The sequence below is a fragment of the Pteronotus mesoamericanus genome, unplaced genomic scaffold (assembly GCF_021234165.1).
Source record: "Pteronotus mesoamericanus isolate MK-2021 breed Mesoamerican mustached bat unplaced genomic scaffold, CSHL_Meso_final contig_214, whole genome shotgun sequence".
Taxonomy (NCBI): Eukaryota; Metazoa; Chordata; class Mammalia; order Chiroptera; family Mormoopidae; genus Pteronotus; species Pteronotus mesoamericanus.
In genome coordinates, this window is record NW_026555089.1 from 4,215,812 (window position 1) to 4,232,952 (window position 17,141).

Sequence of the window (17,141 nt, forward strand, 5' to 3'; positions counted from 1 at the left end):
TGGCTCCGGGCTCAAGGCTGCCGAGGAGGTACTGGGGTTTCAGTCCTCAACGCTGCTCTGGCCAATCAGGCCCCAGGCAGGAAAGCTGCACCCCACTCAGGCCCCTGACCCTCCTGTTCCCTTACGCCTTGTCCCTGGGCCTGGACCCATGGGCTCAGCTCCAAGCCCCCTGTGGGCTGCCGGGGCTCTGCTCTCTCCTCGCAGGCTGACTTCTCTGGCCCCTGGCAGTTGGACGCTCCAGACACCACGTCCAGGAGCTGGGTAGAGACAAGCCTAAGCCTCAGGCAGGATGCCCTGCCCTGCGCAGGTGGGGCCTGCGGCGGGTGTGAGCCTGGGGGCCGAGGCAGCCTGCCACCTGCCCTGGGATGACAGCGACCGAGTCCGGTTCATAGCTATGCTCCCCGTCACCCAGCCCTTCTATGTGCCTGGCATTGCGCTGAGCAGTATACACGTAACGCCTCACTGCCCCCTACCCAGAAGGACGAGTAATGCTCAGAGGTGGGGTATCTGGCCCGAGGTCACACAGCTGGTGAGCAGCAAGGCCGGCCTTGGAGCACAGAGCCTGTGTGCGGACGAGGCACCAGAGGCAACACCCAGGGGCTCGGAGCCACGGCAGCTGCGTTCGGCCACCCACCTGCGGTGCCTCGGTTCCCATATCTGTGCAGTGAGGGCAGAAGTCCTCACAGGATAACGGTCTACATGAGCTCAGAGAGGGAAGTGCCCACGACACGGCACATCATCACCGCTGGCAGCTGCTATTGTTATTACTGCCGAGGGGAAGGGAAGACCCCTCAGAGGGCACAGGGAAAAGGTTTCCAATTGGACAATCCGCCTCCCAGGAGTTACCTTCAAACTCTCCACGGGAACCAAAGGGGTCTCGGTAGCTCTCGATGAACCCGATGTAACTGGGGAGAGAAGGGCAGAGATGGAAGAGGGGCGGGCAGGAGGGGCGGGGTGGGTGAAGGCGGGACCCTCACCTCTCCACAATGGGGCCTTTGTCCTGGATCCAGAAGCGAGAGCCCCTCTTGTGGGCTTCGATGGAGCCCTGGGCGAAGCTTTCTATGTACTGGGCCAGCATCTGCTCCTGGTGGCTGTTGGCTGCATACGTCTGGGGGTGAGCAGGGGCTGGTCAGCCTCAGGCCACGCACGCGCTCCCTGCCCCTCTCTGCTGCCCACAGGGGCCCGGGGCCCGTGACCTCAGCACCCAGCCAGCCCTACCTTGGCTTTCTCCAGGTGCTCCACCACCTTCTGGAGGATGGGCGCGTAGTCCCCCCGGGTCACCTGGAAATGGCACCCCTGGAATTCACAGCTCTTCAGCTTGGAAGTCATTTCAGAGTCTGGACCGGGCTCTGGGGGAGAAGAGGGGTCACTCAGGGAAGAGGAGAGTGTAAGGCTCCCAGCAAGATGCTCGCCGAGACAGTCTTACTCTAAGCTCGTCCGTGGTTGCCCGTTGCCTACAGAAATCAGTATTGGCTTTCACCTTCAAAACTAGACATGTTATGTGACCTGGAATGTTCTAAGCGCTTTATAGGTGGCAACTCGTTTAAGCCTCACAGCAGTTCTGGGGGAAGAGGAAAATGGCTAGCTCCATCTTACAGGTGGGGAAACTGAAGCACCAAGACAGGCGCACAGGTAGCAGGTGGCAGAGCAGGACTCAAACCCAGTGTGGCAGACTGTATTTTAAAAATACAGCCATACCCTAAATGCATGACAATAGTCTTACGGGAGACAAGACGGTGAATGGCAAGTGCTGTGTTAAGTGAAGAAAGAAGCTGGCGAGACTGAGGGAGGGTAATGAGCCAAGAAGTGCGGGCGGCCTCTAGAAGCCAAAAGAGGCGAGGAAACTTTGGGCCTCCAGAGCTGTAACAGAATAAACTTATGTTGTTTTATGGCACCGATTTTGTGGTGATTTGTTACAGGAGCAATGGGGTACTCATACACTGCCGTATTTTGCTTGTGGCCTCTGATCAATAAAATATACTTCTAGGTTTTATATATATATATCTCCCCTCCTCTTGAAGTGGGGAGGCTTGTGACTACAGCAAAAGTGACAGATGTAACTGCTGAGTCTAGTTCATAAAAGGAGACATAGTTTTTCCTCACTCTCTTGGAGAGCTCACTCTTGTACCCAGCCACTGCGAGCAACACAAAGAAGCCATATGCGGCGTTCTGGTTGACAGCCGCAGCAGGGATCCCAGCCAATGGACAGCTAGTATTTACTGCTGGATGCGTGAGTAAGGAAACCTGCAGAGGATTCCAGTCCCCAGCTGTTGAGTCACCCCCGGCCTCCAGGTCTTCCCAGCTGAGGCGCAATCATCACCAACCAGAGGCAAGCTGTTCCTGTGATGCCCCATCCAAATTCCTGCCCCACAGAGTCCTTGAGCATGAAAAGGTCATTTGTATCACTACATCTGGGGTGGTGAGTGTGTGTGGGGGGGGGGTGTTTGTTACACAGCAGTAGATACCTGATACACTCAGGCAGCCTGACTCCAAAGCCACACTCTTAACCATTGTCCTAGAGGCTGCACCCTACAAGCTCAGGCCCAGCTTACATTTTGGTATGATCTACTCCTACTCCCTTAACCCCAATATCCTTTTCTCTAGTCAAATCGAACTACTTGCTAATTCCTAATTTTCCCAGCACTCTGCTTTGGCTCATGCTGTTCCCTCCACCAGGAGTGCAGTTCCCTATCCATCTTCATTTATTCATATACCAAGTATCTGAGTATCTACCAAGGGGTAGCCACCGGGGAGACAATGGTGGAGGAAGCACAGTGTCAGTCCCCCCTCTCACAGGGCCTGCAGGCACGGAGAGGAAACAGAAAACTAACTGGGACATCACTGGCAGTGTCGATGGGAAAGGAGAGGGGCCGGCCTTAGCCATGGGAAGACGGGGAAGCTGACGTCCAAGCGTGGATGTGCTAAAGGATGAGCAGATGTCATCAGGCAAAATCTGCAGGAGGGAGGACGTCCCAGGCAGGAAGGGGGAACAGGCTGCATGGAGGCCTGGAGAGATATGTGAGAACAGGGGCTTTCAGGGAATCGGAAGCCGCTGAGATGGCTGGCGGCACCGAGTTTAGGTGGGAGGCTAGGAGCTGGGAAGCTGTAGGTGGGTAGGGACAGGAGGACCAGACTGCAAAGGTCCTCACAGGGGTCTGGGCGTTTCTGCCCATGTTGCATCCGTTTCCCCCTCACCCAGAAACAGACCCCAGTTTTCCTTTGAGAAGCCCGCACCACTCCACTACCACCTCCATTCAGGTGGTAGGAGGAGCTCCGAGGTAGGCTCAGGACCAGATCCAACCAATCAGAGACTCGGCCCTCGACCACCGGGACTGGTTCACAGATAAATATGGGGCCCAAAATAGAGGACCTAGAGCCACTCCTAGACCTTATGAAGAAACTTCTGCTAGAAAAGAAAATGGCCAGACCGGCGACTAGCTGGCCCTGCATGAGGGCAGCCTGCTGTGGATGAAGTCAAAGAGAGCCCAGCCAAGAGATGGAGAGAGAAACTTTCTGAGGCTGCCGTCTGAGCAGCTGGATCCAGCTGTGCCGGAAGCCCTCCTACTCTCGGCTTCTTCATTACCCAAGTCAGTAAAGCCCCTTTTTCGTCTGGGCAAACTTGAAATAGATTTCTTCACTTGTAACCCAAGAGTTCTGAGCCACAAAGCCCTAAGAAGGTGGGTCTATGCTTTATCCTGACGGTGCTTTGAGAGATACTTGGGAAGTAGAGTTTAGTAACTTCATCACCCCACACACAGGCTATATAGAAAGGAGCTCACCTGTGCCAAGCACGGAAGCCAGGCGCACCTCATAGTGGGGCTTCCCATCCTGGTCGACCTCCTTGAAGAGCCGTGTGTTATAGGCACTGAGGTTCTGGAAAAGACCAAGGCAGAGGTTTGGAGAAGGGTTCAGTCCAGAGAAGACTGTTGGGGAGGGTGAGGGAAAGCAGGTCACACCATGAAGAAAAGATACAGAGCCAAACAGGCTGGGGCCTCCGGGTGACCTGCCCGAGTCGGCTGGGAGGGTCCTAGCCAGGGCAGGACTGCTACGTTCAGTCCACTGAGCACGAGCTTTTACTAAGTGCCGATTTGGCTGTGCCAGGCACCGCAGAGCCTCAGCCAACCCAGTGCTCCGCAGGGCAGGCCCCCTTTCACAGACAAGGAAGCCGGTCACATAGCTGCTGAGTGGCTGAGCTGGGAGGTGAACCGCACACGTGACTCCCCCGCGTCTCTGACGTGGCCTCGACCTGTCCTGAGGCTGTCAGAAGGCCCTTCGGTCTGGGGTGGGGTGGGGGTGTCTTCACTGGCGACAGCCTGACCCTCAGACAATGATCCCCAAGTCTTCACCTCAAGGACCCGAGCTGAGACCAAGGAGTAGGTGCCAGTGGCAAGGGGGCCCCATCAAACCACTACCCCAAGTTTCCCAAACCTGTGAGTCCAGAAAGTCTTGGGCCAGTTTGGCATCTGCCATGGTACAGTCCCCAGAGAAGTAGGTGGTGATGCCCTGCGGGGACGGGGGCGGATGGAAAGGAGGAAGTCACTGACATCAGGTGGGGCCGCCGGGGCATGGGGGACTCCGCTCCAGCCCCAGGCCTCCTGCGCCTCTTCTCTGCAGCCTCCCCACTGTCTCCCCACACCTCTTCCCAGGGGGGAATATTGTAACACAAACAATAAACAGTCAACAGAGGCTCATCTCCAGCCTCCTGCAGCTCTGCTCCGGCCTCCCAGGCTGGCTCAACAACACACATCGCTGGCCCCATGAGCTCCCGAGCCCCCGAAAGAGTGGCCTCCGGGGGCAGGAAGTCTGGGCCCCCCCCTTTCCTTCCTGCTGCAGTTCCCTCCAGCTCTCGGCTCTCCTCTCCTTTCCTCCCTCCTTCTGTGCACGGCATCCCAGGATGTCAGGATGTCAGAAAGCATTCCATCCATCCTGCTTCCCAGTTTACAGATGGTAAGACTGAGGCCCTCGGTGAGAGCAACTCTGCCTCAAGAGTGTGAGGCAGAGCCTCCTGCCTCCCCATCAGGCCCCCTCTCTCCATTCCCTACCAGGTGGCCTCAGAGGAAGCCCTCCCCTCCCATGGGGTTGGGAGCCTTACCTCCTTCCCCAGCCCGAGGTGGCGCAGCCTCGGCTCCAGAGAGAACATGAGCTCCCCGCAGGTCTGCCAGAGGCCCCTGACCGCCTCTGGGTGCTGCTGGGCAGCCTTGCTCCCCAGGATCACACGTTCCAGCTTCTCCTGCAGGGGAAGGGTACACTGGCCTGGCCACAGGGTTCAAACCTGCCTCGGGAGCCTCCACATGGCCCCCAAACTCTTATCCCACAATCTAAGTCCTTTTGGCAATTGATGGGCCAGCAGTATTGGCATTGCCTGAGAAAAGTCGCACCTCGGGCCCTGCCACAGACCTTTCAATCAGAAGCTGCATTTCTGCAAGATGGCCAGGCAGTTCGTGTGCACAGTAAGGGCTGGGAGCCCTGGTATAACAGCTCCCTCGGCCCCAGATGGCCCGAGCCCCCCAGTCCCAGGGAGGGGCTCCCCGTGGCCCTCTACTGTCCCCAGTTGATGACCAGGAGGCTTCATTTCTGCCAGCCCCCGACAGCTTCCAGTGCGCTCGCACATCCTCCCCTCCCCAGCCCATGGGTTGGCAGTCAGGAGGGCACGGCACCCAGTGAGGCCGGCCGGCTGACCCAGGCCGCACAGCGTGGCAGCGACAGGGTCAAGGCTCCGCTCAGGGCCCCACTCCCCCTCCACCGGCCCGGAAATCCCCACCTTCCCCAGCCCTCGCTCAGCTCACCTTGGGCAGGTTGGGAACAAACTTGGTATCACCGAAGGACTTGTAGTTGCCCATGTTGGCGTAGACCCCGGCGGCATAGACCAGGAATGCCTGGGGGGAGGTGAGCATCAAACACCTTCAAGCACAGCACCGCCCCCCCCGCCGACCCATGCCCCAGGGAGGCTCCTTCCTGAGATGCTAACACCCAGCAGAACCAGTGTGGGCGAGGCTGGGAAACCTGGGGGCAGGACCCAGGTCCCGTCTGGCCCCTGCATACTTTCACAGGCCGATCTTCACACGCCCAAACTGGTCTCAGTGGCACGCAAACATGTCCAAGCACTCGCCCACCTTTGTTCCCACTCCGCCTGGCACCCTCTGAGCCACCTGTGGCCATCGATAGGAACTTTAAGGCCCAGTTTAAACCCCTTCCTTGTGCAGAAGGGCTGGTGTCTTCTGCTCCCAACCTGGCAGGCAGCTGGCACCAGAAGCATCAAACGTTAGGGCTGGAGGGGGACTGGTCACCTACTCCGTGGCTTTTGCTGGCCTCAGATCTAGCCTCCCTTCCTCCAGCAACAAAGCCTCACATCTTCCTTTGGAAGGTGGGGGGTGGGGGGAGGAGGAGGGTGTCCCTTCTTCCACCACAGAGGTGGGCATACACTCTAGCTGACCAGTAAGAGCCCTCCCAACCCAGGCGATTTCCCAGGTGCAAAGAGCCTGTTTCACACCAGGGGTCATCAAGCGGGGGATCCCTGGAGCTCCCCTGCTGGAGCGAGGGGGGGATGCAACGCTGAGAGCTGAAGACCGCGTCGCAATGCTCTCTCTGAGCCTCTGAATCGAGCCATGCCTGAAGCCTCCCCTAGCCCTGCACTGCTCAGTGATGTGAGCCAGTAACTCTTAAAAAAAAAAAAAAAAAGACTCCTTTTTTTTTTAGAGCAGTTTTAGTTTCACAGAAATTTTAAACAGCAAGTACAGAGATTTGCCGTGTATCCCCTTCCCCAACACATGTAGTCTTCCCCACTACCAACATCCCCCACTAGAGGGGCACATTTGTTCCAATTGATGAGCCTATACTGACACATCACTATCACCCAGAGACCGTGGTTTGCATTAGGGTTCACTCTTGGTGTTGTGCATTCTGTGGGTTTGGGCAGATGTGTGACAAACATCCATTATGTATGATAGATACGTTACTCTGTATCATACAGAGTAGTTTTACTGCCCTGAAAGTCTTCTGTGCCCACCCTCCTTCCCCACAATGCGTGGCATCCACTGATCTAACTGTCCCCATAGTTTTGCCTTTGCCAGAAGAGCATATAGGTGGAATCAGACAGTACATGGCCTTTTAACTTGCTCCACATTTTTTCATGGCTTGACAGCTCATTCCCCTGTAGCACTGAATAACATTCCATTGTCTGGATGAACCACGGTTGGTTGATTCCATGTTTTGGCAACTATGAATATAGCTGCTAAAACATTCATGCACTGGCTTTTGTGTGGACATAAGTTTTCACCTCCTTTTAAATTTTTCCCTTGGTAAATACCAAGGAGCATGATTGTTGGATTATATGAGGCCTGTCCAGAAGGTATCTAGCCAGGTAATATGAAAAATAGAGACATTTATTGAAGAAGATACAAGATACAAGAAACATTGTACATAGGACAATGATACCTTAGTCCTCTTCAAAGTGGACACCTGGGGTCCTCACTCAGTTCTCCCAATTGTTATTAGCTGCCCCATCATACTTTCCTGAATCTCACTGACAGTCTGAAATCTTCTCCTTTACAAAGGTGATTTTAGCTTTGGGAAAAGCCAAAAGTTGCAGGGCACCAGATCTGGGCAGTAGTGGGGCTGAGTCATCTGGGTGATTTGACGTTTTGCCAAAAAGCTCTACACGAGATGTGATGCATGAGCAGGTGTGTTATCGTGATGAAGCTGCCAATCACCAGCTGCCCCCAGCTGTCGCCTTCTGAATCATCCAAATAGCTTCCATGGAGGAATGTCCAAGCTTGACACAGAATTCAATGCAGATTTGTTGCTCAACTCACTCATTTTGAATGCAATGGCCACACGTGCTCACTGAACTGTGTCTACCGCCTCCACTCACTGCTACAATGAAGTCGCCATTGTTCGACTTGGTGCATTCCACGAAGCATTCTGGAATGCATGAAGTCACACGTGCATTCCAGTCCACTCTCCTTGGCTGCCACGTTACAAACCATTCTCGTTATATTAACAGTGACTGGAGTTTTTCCAAACAGACCTCATATGTCAAGAGTATATTTAGTTTTGTGAGAAGCTGCCAAACTCTCTTCCACAGTAGTTGTACCATTTTGCATTCTCATCAGCAATGAATGAGAGTTCCTGTTGTTCCACCTTCTTGCTAACATTTGGCGGTGTCAATGTTTTGGATTTTGGCCAGTCTAATGAATGTGTGGAGGTATCTCATTATTTTTTTAATTTGTAATTGCCTAATGACATATGATGTGGAACATCTTTTCATATGCTTATTTGCCATCTGTATATCTTCTTTGGTGAAGTATCTATTAAGGTCTTTGGCCGATTTTTTAAATATTTTGGATAACAGTGCTTTATCAAATATATCTTTTGCAAATATATTTCCCAGTCTGTAGCTTGTCTTTTCATTCTCTTGAAAGTGTCTTCCACAGAGCAGAAATTTTTAATTTTAATGAATCCAAGTTTATCAATTACTTCTTTCATGGATCATATATACTTTGTTGTGTACCTAAAGTCATCTCCAAACCCAAGTTCATCTAGAATTCTTTCTTGTTATCTTTCAGTTTTATAGTTTTTCACTTAACATTTAAGTCTATGATCCATTTTGATTTAATTTTTGTGAAGATTGTAAAATCTGTGTCTAGATTCATTTTTTTTGTTGTTGTTGTTGCATAGGGATGTCCAGTTGTTCCAGTATCATCTGGCTAAAAGACTATTTTTTTTCTCCATTGTATTGTGTTTGCTCCTTTGTCAAAGATCAGTTGATTATATTATGGGGGTCTATTTCTGGTCTCTCTATTCTATTCCATTGATCTATTTAGCTATTCTTTTGCCTGACAAGAGGGCATCAAAATATGTGATGCCAAACTGATAAAACGTCAAGGAGAAATAGATGAATCCACCATTAGAGAGATATTAACACCCTCTACCAGAAATAGACAACCCTGGCTGGTGTGGCTCAGTGGACTGAGTGCTGACCTGGGAACTGAGAGGCTGCAGGTTCAATTCCCAGTCAGGGCACATGCCTTGGTTGTGAGCCAGAGGCAACCGAATCTTTCACACATTGATATTTCACTCTCTCCTTCTCCCTCTCTTCCCCTCTCTCTAAAAGTAAATAAATAAAATCTTTTAAAAAGAAAAGAAAAAAATAGACATATGCAGCAGACAGAAAAATGAGTCTTGAAGTCGAGTAGTACCAATCCTCCAGCTTTATTCTTCTCCTTCACTAATGTGTTGGCTCTTCAAGGTCTTTTGCCTCTCCATATAAACTTTAGTTTCAGTTTGTTGATACCACAAAATAACTCGCTGGGATTTTGACTGGAATTGCTATAAATCAAGTAGGAAAGAAATGATATCTTGAACAATACTGAGTGTTCTTATCCATGAACATAGAATATCTCTCCACTTATTTAGTTCTTGATATGTTTCATCAATTTTATAGTTTTCTCATATGGGCTGTGCATATTTTGTTGAATTTACAAGTATTCTCTTTTTTTCTATTGTAAATGGTATTGTTTTTAATTTGAAATTTTACAGGTTCATTGCTGGTATAAAAGAAGAAATTCACTTTATGGCCTCGAGTGCAGTTTATCGTGATGAATGTCCCATGTGAGTTTGAGAAGAATGTGTACTCTGATGTTGGATGAGACAGTCTTTCATATTCAGTTGACAAATGGAGATGTTGAGTTCAGCTCCGTCCTTACTGATTATATCTGCTACATCTATTTCTGACAGAGGGGTGTTAATATCCCTAACTGTAATAGTGGATTCATCATTTCTCCTTGCAGTTCTATTTCACTTATTTTGATACTCTCTTGTCAGACACATACAACACATTGAAGGCCATTATGTCTTCTTGGAGAACTGACCCTTTCATAATTTTGTAATGCCACTCTTTATCCCTGATAACTTCTTAGGCTCTTAAGTTTGTTTTTTCCAAAATTAATAGAGCTACCCACTTTCTTTTGATTAGTGTTAGTATGACATCTATTTCTCCATCCCTTTTAATCTGCATGTGTCTCTATATTTAAAGTGGGTCTCCTGCAGATAACATAGAGTTGGGTCTGTTTTTTTGATCCACTCCGACAATGTCTCTATTTGGTACATTCAAACCACTGACATTCAGTGATCACTAGTACAGTTAGACTAATACCTACCATGTTTGTCATTGTCTTCTATAGGTTGTGTTTGTCCTTTGTTCCTGTTTTTGCCTTCCATTCTTTTTTCTGCCTTTTGTGATTTCTAACTAAGTCTTTTATATTCCATTTTCTCTCCTTTCTTAGCATACCAGCTATATTTCCTTTTTTACTTTTTTAATTGTGGCTCTAGAGTTTGCAATACACATTTACAACAAAACCAAGTTCACTTTCAAACAACACCATGCTATATCATGGGTAGTGGAAGTACCTTATAACAAAAAAATTCCTAATTCCTGCCTCCCCTCCCCTGTGTCATTGCTCATTTATCTCATTTATTCGCACCATACAGAAGTTTTATTTATATACATATATAATTGAACACATTGTTGTTATTTATTTTGAACAAACTGCTATCTCTTAGATCATTTAAGAATCAGAAAAATAAGCTTTTATTTTACCTTCACTTATTCCCTCTCCAATGCTCTTCCTGCATCTCCAAAGATGATGTGAATTCCTGACCTATAGCACTTCCTTCTCTCTAAAGAACTTCTAACATTTCCTGCAAAACAGGCCTACTGGCAACATATTTCTTAGTCATTACTGATTGGGATTTTTTTTCTGTTCCTTTCTATCTTCTCCTTCTGATATTCTCGTTATACAAATGTTACACCTCTCAGAGTTGTCCCGCTGTTCCGGGATACTTTGTTCTGTTCTTTCCTACCTTTTTGCTCTTTCCTTTTCAATTCTGGAGGTTTCTATTGAAATATCCTCAAACTCAGAGACTCTTTCCTCAGCTGAGTTCAGTCTCCTAAAAAGCCCCTCAAAGGCATTCATTTCTGTTACAGTGTTTTTGAATTCTAGCGTTTTTAGGTTCTTTCTTAGAATATCCATCTCTTCTTACGTTGCCCTTCTATCTTTTCACATTGTCTACTTCATCACTTTAAGAGCCCTTAACATGTTAACTCCTGGTCTGCAAGTCCAACATTCCTGCTGTATCTGAGTCTGGTTCTGATGTTTGCTCTTGTCTTTTCAAACCATGTTTATTGCCATTAGTATATTTTGTAATTTTTTTCTTGATAGCCAGACAAGAAGTACTGGCTGAGAGGAACTGCTATAAATAGGCCTTCAGCAATGTGGTAGTAACATGTGGGGGCAGGGGAAGTGTTCCACTGTCCCACAATCAGGTCTCAGTCTTTCAGTGAATCTGCCTCTGGACCGAGAGCTTCACACTGGCCTCTCAGTCCCATGTCCCTGTCTTCCCTGCAGCTGGGATGGGATGGCTAGAGTGGGCCGGAGTTAGGTATTTCCCTTCCCCAAGATCAGTGCTATTCTGATGAAGACCCAGCATAAGGTTCTGGTTAAAAAGTGTCTCCTGAGGGAAGGCCATGTTAAAAACAGAATGTTCTAGCACATTTAAAAAATGTTTCCTTCTCTCCTCCTCTTGTCGGAAGCACAAGGGGCTTTACCTCTAAAAATCATCAGGAGAATCAGGTCAAGCTCCTGGAGGCAAAATCCCCAGAAATGTGTGGCCCCCGCTATGAGGGCGTCCCTGTGGAGTCCTCTACACGGAGCCTGTAGCAAGTCGTTAATCACAGCTCAGCTTTGTCTATCCCAGCATGGTTTCCGTTCTGCTCACGAATTTTCCGCCTGATAAGTTGTAATTCTCTATACCTGCCTGTCTCCCTCCAATTTGGAAGACAACAGTTTGCCCTGTGACCTTACTTCTCTCAAGGTCTAAGAACTTTTTCAGCTTTTGACTTGTTATGTTATTAGGACAGCCCGGTGACTTCTTAAGCTCCTTACATGCCAGGCCAGAAACTAGAGGTCATGATCTTCTTTTCCATTTAAGCCAATTTGAGATGGGTTTCTGCTATTTACAAAGGAATCCCACTAAAAATAATAATACTTAGGGTAGCACTTTCCCATTTATAAGCACTTCCCCAGCTTTTAGGTCTTTTAATGAATAAATCAAGGTCAAGAGATGGGATGTGATTTACAGAGTTCAAAAAAGATAGAAGAAACAGCCTGGGCCTTGGCTCAGAGATAAGCATTCCGATCCCTTTATTTTACATGGCAAAAAACAGGCAAAGTCTCATACGTTCTTGGTAAAGTTTTTCAGAAGATGACTTAACAGCATCAACCAATGGTAAATGTAGGGAGCCTTTGACCAGTAACCACGCTTCTAGAAACCAATCCTACTCACACATGCACACAAGTAAGCTCCTGGTGGTATTATTCATAAGAACTGGGGACCATGAAATATCCAGCATAAAGAAAAGGTTGTACTGACTCCAGTGCACACTGCTGTGGAACGCTTGGCAGCCAATAAAAAAAGAATGAGGTGCAGTTATATGTGCCCCATGGAAGCTTCCCAAGACATGGTGTTCAGTGAAAAAAGCAGGTCTCAGAAGAACATGGAGAAAATAATCTCACTTACATCAAGAGAAAACAAGGAACGGACACATGTACACACGTGCGCATGGAAGTCTGTGATACAGCGATGCCAACGGAGGATTGAAGGGCTGTCCACCCCCCCGCACCCCCTCACCCCCGGCCCTCGGCGGTTACCGCCGGAAGTGAGCGGCCCCCGCGTGTTGTTTTGTGTCTTTCTGCACTGCTGCAATACATCAAGAATGCACTCCTGTATTACTCGGCCGACAGACCCACAAACAAAAAACAGGGGACAGGAGGACTGTTTTGCCCAGGAACACAAAACAAGGGAAAGGAAGACCTGGTCCAGACAGTCCTCCGGGTTCCTACCCCACACTCATTCCTCTACCGTTTCTGAATCTCCAGCTATTTCCTTTACTCACAGCCCTCGTTATAGTCACAGCCGCCGCCCTTGATCTTGGGAGTCAGGTCACCACAACTCTTAAGACACACAGACTACTCTCATGCATATTTTGCAGATGAGAAGAACAAAGCTCCAGAAAAGGAGGTTTCCGTATTGGTAATGCTGGGTCTAATCCAAAGAGAGACTTTTGTACCCCTGCATCCTGGTCCCTCACATCCACAAACCATTTAAGACACGCAGGCTGGCCTGAAAGAACTGACCTGATACTCCTCCTCGGTAAGACCCTCCGCCAGGGCGTGCTGGCGCAGCTGGTCGGGATCCTGGGCACGGAAGAGGCGGCTGAGCAGGGCATAGATGTAGGGGGCCTCCGGGGAGGTCTGCAGCAGCACAGCCAGGCCTCCGTACCAGGAGGCGCGGGACAGGTGATGGGCATAGAGGCGCTCTGTGGGTGACAGCAGGCGGAAGGCTTCGCGGCAGTCCAGGCTAGACACGCCGATGTCATTGGGCAGGATGTACTGGGTGTCCGCCATGGGCCCTGCTGAGAACCAGCACCATCATCACAGCACATCGTTTACCCCACATCAACTGCACACCTGGCTCTGTGCTCTCCTGATCTCATTTAATCCTCCCAAATCCCATAAGGAAGGAAATGCCATTGTACCCATTCACCAGATATACTAACTGAGGCTCAGAGAAGTTTAGTTGACTCACCTTAGGAGATTACAAAATACATTGGTGGGCCATATTTGGCCTGTGACCCCACAACTTTAAAGATTGAATCCAACTACCTAGCCTTACAGATGGGGAAACTGAGGCCCAGAGAGGCTAGGAGCTTTGCCTAATGACACAAGAGAAGTGTCAGAAACAGAGATCTGCGTTTTTAGATACCCAGCCCAGGTCCCTCTCTAGCTCTTCCCTCCTTCTGACCTCCTAGCCTCCTCTTCAAAATTCTCCTGCAGGTTCTTCAATTCCACTCACCACTGTGTCCACAAGTACAGAGTCCCGGGCTCCCAGCTGGAAGACTCAGATAGCAATCCTGGCTCAGCCCCAGACTCCTCAAATCAAGTCAACTGTTTCACTACTCTACGCCTCAGTTTCCGCCTCTGAAAAGGGAGGTGGTAACAACCCCAACCTCACCACGTGGGTGTGCAAATTAGACGTTACACCGAACGTAATGTACCTAGTGCAATAAATGATTTTCCTTGTGGTCTTTTCTTCTCTCACTGCGCCCAGGATTTGTCCTACTCTCAATCGGCCCCCGCATCCTCCTGCCCTCTCCCTGGGTTCGGCCCGGGGAGTTACAGGGCCACAGAAGTTCAAGGCTGGAAGAAAACTTACTCTACAGATAGGGAGGCTGAGGCTTGGTGAGACCAAGCAACTTAGGAACGTCTCACAGCCCGTGGGGACCCAGGGCATTTTCCACCCGGTCCTCCCACACTGGTAAACAGGTTTCCAGCATACCCTCACCACTTCCGAAGCTCCGCCCCAAAAACACCACCACCGGGTTCTGAAAGGGGTGTTAACTCTTTGCTGCCCGGAGCGTTCCTCAAACTCGGGGCCGCGATGACTTTAGAAGGGGTACTGGATGGGAAGAAGAAAGGAAATGATCTTGCACGCGGTCCAGAGTCGCCCTGTCCCCCGAGGATGACACATGGTGACCCGAAACCCGGGCGCCGAGCCTCACCTGCAACAGCTGCTCCGATCGCAAACTCACTTCCTGCTTCCGGCTCCCCCCATTCATTAGGGGCTCCACTAACTCCGCCCCCGCCGGCCAATTGCTGGGCCTCGGGGCCCAGATGGGCGCCAGCTTCAGCCAATAGAAGCTCAGGGGCGAGCCCCGCCGACCCTCCCGCTCCCCGCCTCCTGGCGCTACGGGGTCGCTCTGAGGTTGGCCCCTGCGGCCTTGGCCTTTTGTCCGCAGGCAGTGCTCGCGCGGAAGCGGGAGCCTCCGTGGAGGGCTTGGCCGCGGCCTAGCGCTTGCAGACCCGGCTGACAAGATCCCCTTAGTCCGGGCGGGGCGGCATGGGTGTCACAGTCGGAGCACCAGGAATTTCCCTTTCCCCTCCCCCTCACCACAGCCCCGACCCCTGCTCCTTTTTGGGGTTTTTCCCAGTCCCAGATCTCAGTTTTGCAGGTGGGAATCTGCACAATGGGAGTTGAAGTGGCTCCCCCTTCTTCATTAGATTTGACGACCAGTGGGTGGAGATCCTTTGGAGACCTCCTTGCCCGGAATCCAGGCTACAGATGAACAGGTGGCCGCCAGAGCTGAGATGGTCCCACCAGTGCCTACACCACCACCGACCCACCCACCGTGGGCCTGGAGAGTGAGTGGCAACAGCTGCCAGACATCTCCGAGCCTCAATTTTCAGCACAAAGGGTGCGGTGCCTGGCAATTTCTCAGTGCTTGCTAGGCGCCTGATGGATGAGAAAGACCTCTGCAACCCAGAAACGCTGCCCGGGGCAGACCCTGACTTGAAATGCACCCTTGCATTTCTGGACAGTCTCACGGGAGGAGTAATGTTGTGCAGAGAGGGGTGCCTGAAATTCACACCCCCTCCTTGCCAGCTTTTGCCTCACCTGTATTTAGCCCCAAAGCAACATCTGTCACCATGAGTGCCAAACGCTCATTTACAAAGGCACCCAAGCTCTGCTTTGGCCCAACAGTGCGTCTTACTGTTCGCTCTGATGGCAATTATCATTAGAGGAGGAGCTCAATAAATTGGTCTATGTCCTTGGAAATGTCACCCCTCTTCTTTCTTATGCCTCAGTTTTCACTGTCTTTGAGTATAAAATCTTCCCTGACTTCGGTGAAATTGAAACGTGCACCGGTAAAGGAGGCAGTGCTGTCCCCTGCCACCAGTGGGCAGCTCAGGCCTGTGACAGATCGCCCTACTCCTCGGAGCCCCAGCCAGGCTGCGTTTTTATGTTCACAGCTCATCCGAGCCTTCCTGAGTTCCTATACTAGCAGCTGGACATGGGAGGTCTCGTTTTATTTTTGCAAAAACCCTGAGTAAGACACCATCATTTTACCTATTGTACAGATGGGGAAACCAAGGTTAATTTGTTCATCGACCTTCCTAAGGCCACCTAGCATGTTCTCAGCTGTCCCTGAACTGGGATTCAGCCTTCCTCAGACTTCCTGCCACATCTGCTCCAGCACACACACACGGAGCAGTCCCCTCACTGGACTCACGACTGTCCCAGCCTTGTCTCTTCCCGTGGGAATGAAGAAGGGCTAGGTGAGGGAGTAACATTAAGTACCTTCTGTGTTACAGGTGCCCTCCAAATTCATAACCACCTGGTGATGGAACTTTTATTCCATTTAACAGCTGAGGAAATGGAGACTCCAAGAGCTGCAAAGGGGCAGAGCTGGGCCAGGAGCAGGGCTGTCTGACCCCCTCCACCACCACTTCTGAGTTCTCCCTGGGGTTGTGCCTGTGCCCTTTGCTCATCGCTGTTCCAGAGTCTGAGGTTCCGTGCTAGAAATGGGACCAGAATGTTCCCATCTGGTTCCCAACTGGGTCAGAAGGGAAAAAAACAAAAAACACCAGGAAGAGGTGGATTCCTAGTTCTCTCTGTGTATGTGTGTTGGGGTTGCTATGCCCCATACCCACCCCAGAACCCCCAGCCAAGCTCCCCCATAGTGGCGGTGTGATGCTCTGGAATCGACTGACCATATCCCCCTCCCACCACTCACGGGTGCCCTCTGTCCTCTCAATAGCCCCAGGCCTGGTCTCTGTGGCCCCGACCAGCTGTGTGTCCTGGGGCAGGTCCCCCCCTAGGAATCCGTACCCCCTAAGGCAGTCATCTTCCACTGGGGATGATGCCCAGGTCAGGCTTGTATTCAGAGGCTCTTCTTCAGGTTTTTATATTTTCAGAACCTCTGTTTACCTGTCTTCCTAGCTCACTTTTCCCAGGAGTGGTCTGGGGGCAACCCGGGCAGCACCCTGAGCTTGCCTGGGCTCTCAGGGGGAGATGACACTTTGTCAAGATGCATAAGGAGCCAGGTCAGACTTGGCCTACATGGCAACCAGAGCCCACCAAGCCAGCTCCAAGGAAAGCAGCACAATGTAATGAAGAGGCCAGCAGGTAGCTGTGGATGCGAATCTGCCTTGGCCGATTTCTAGCAGTGGGACTCGGAGCATGTGCTTTAATCTCCCCATAAGCAGAAACAGTAACACCTCCCTCCCTGGGTTCCTATGAGGATT

The 17,141-nt window shown here is 50.7% G+C and overlaps 1 protein-coding gene across 8 annotated transcripts in view; it reads right to left on the reverse strand.

Annotated features, from left to right (window-relative positions):
- Window positions 1-14,660, reverse strand: part of DPP3 (dipeptidyl peptidase 3) — a 28,259-nt gene extending 13,599 nt beyond the window's left edge. The window contains exons 1-11 of one of the 8 annotated variants that reach the window (XM_054570825.1): window positions 14,618-14,653; window positions 14,395-14,514; window positions 13,912-14,036; window positions 13,194-13,471; window positions 5,787-5,876; window positions 5,093-5,230; window positions 4,429-4,503; window positions 3,780-3,873; window positions 1,219-1,349; window positions 978-1,108; window positions 847-905 (exon numbers count right to left, since the gene is read on the reverse strand). In XM_054570825.1, coding sequence (XP_054426800.1) covers window positions 847-905; window positions 978-1,108; window positions 1,219-1,349; window positions 3,780-3,873; window positions 4,429-4,503; window positions 5,093-5,230; window positions 5,787-5,876; window positions 13,194-13,463 — 988 coding nt within the window. In that variant the 5' untranslated portion in view covers window positions 13,464-13,471; window positions 13,912-14,036; window positions 14,395-14,514; window positions 14,618-14,653. The other 7 variants (XM_054570827.1, XM_054570826.1, XM_054570822.1 and 4 more) reach the window with 7 other exon arrangements.
- Between the last annotated feature and the right edge of the window lie 2,481 nt (window positions 14,661-17,141).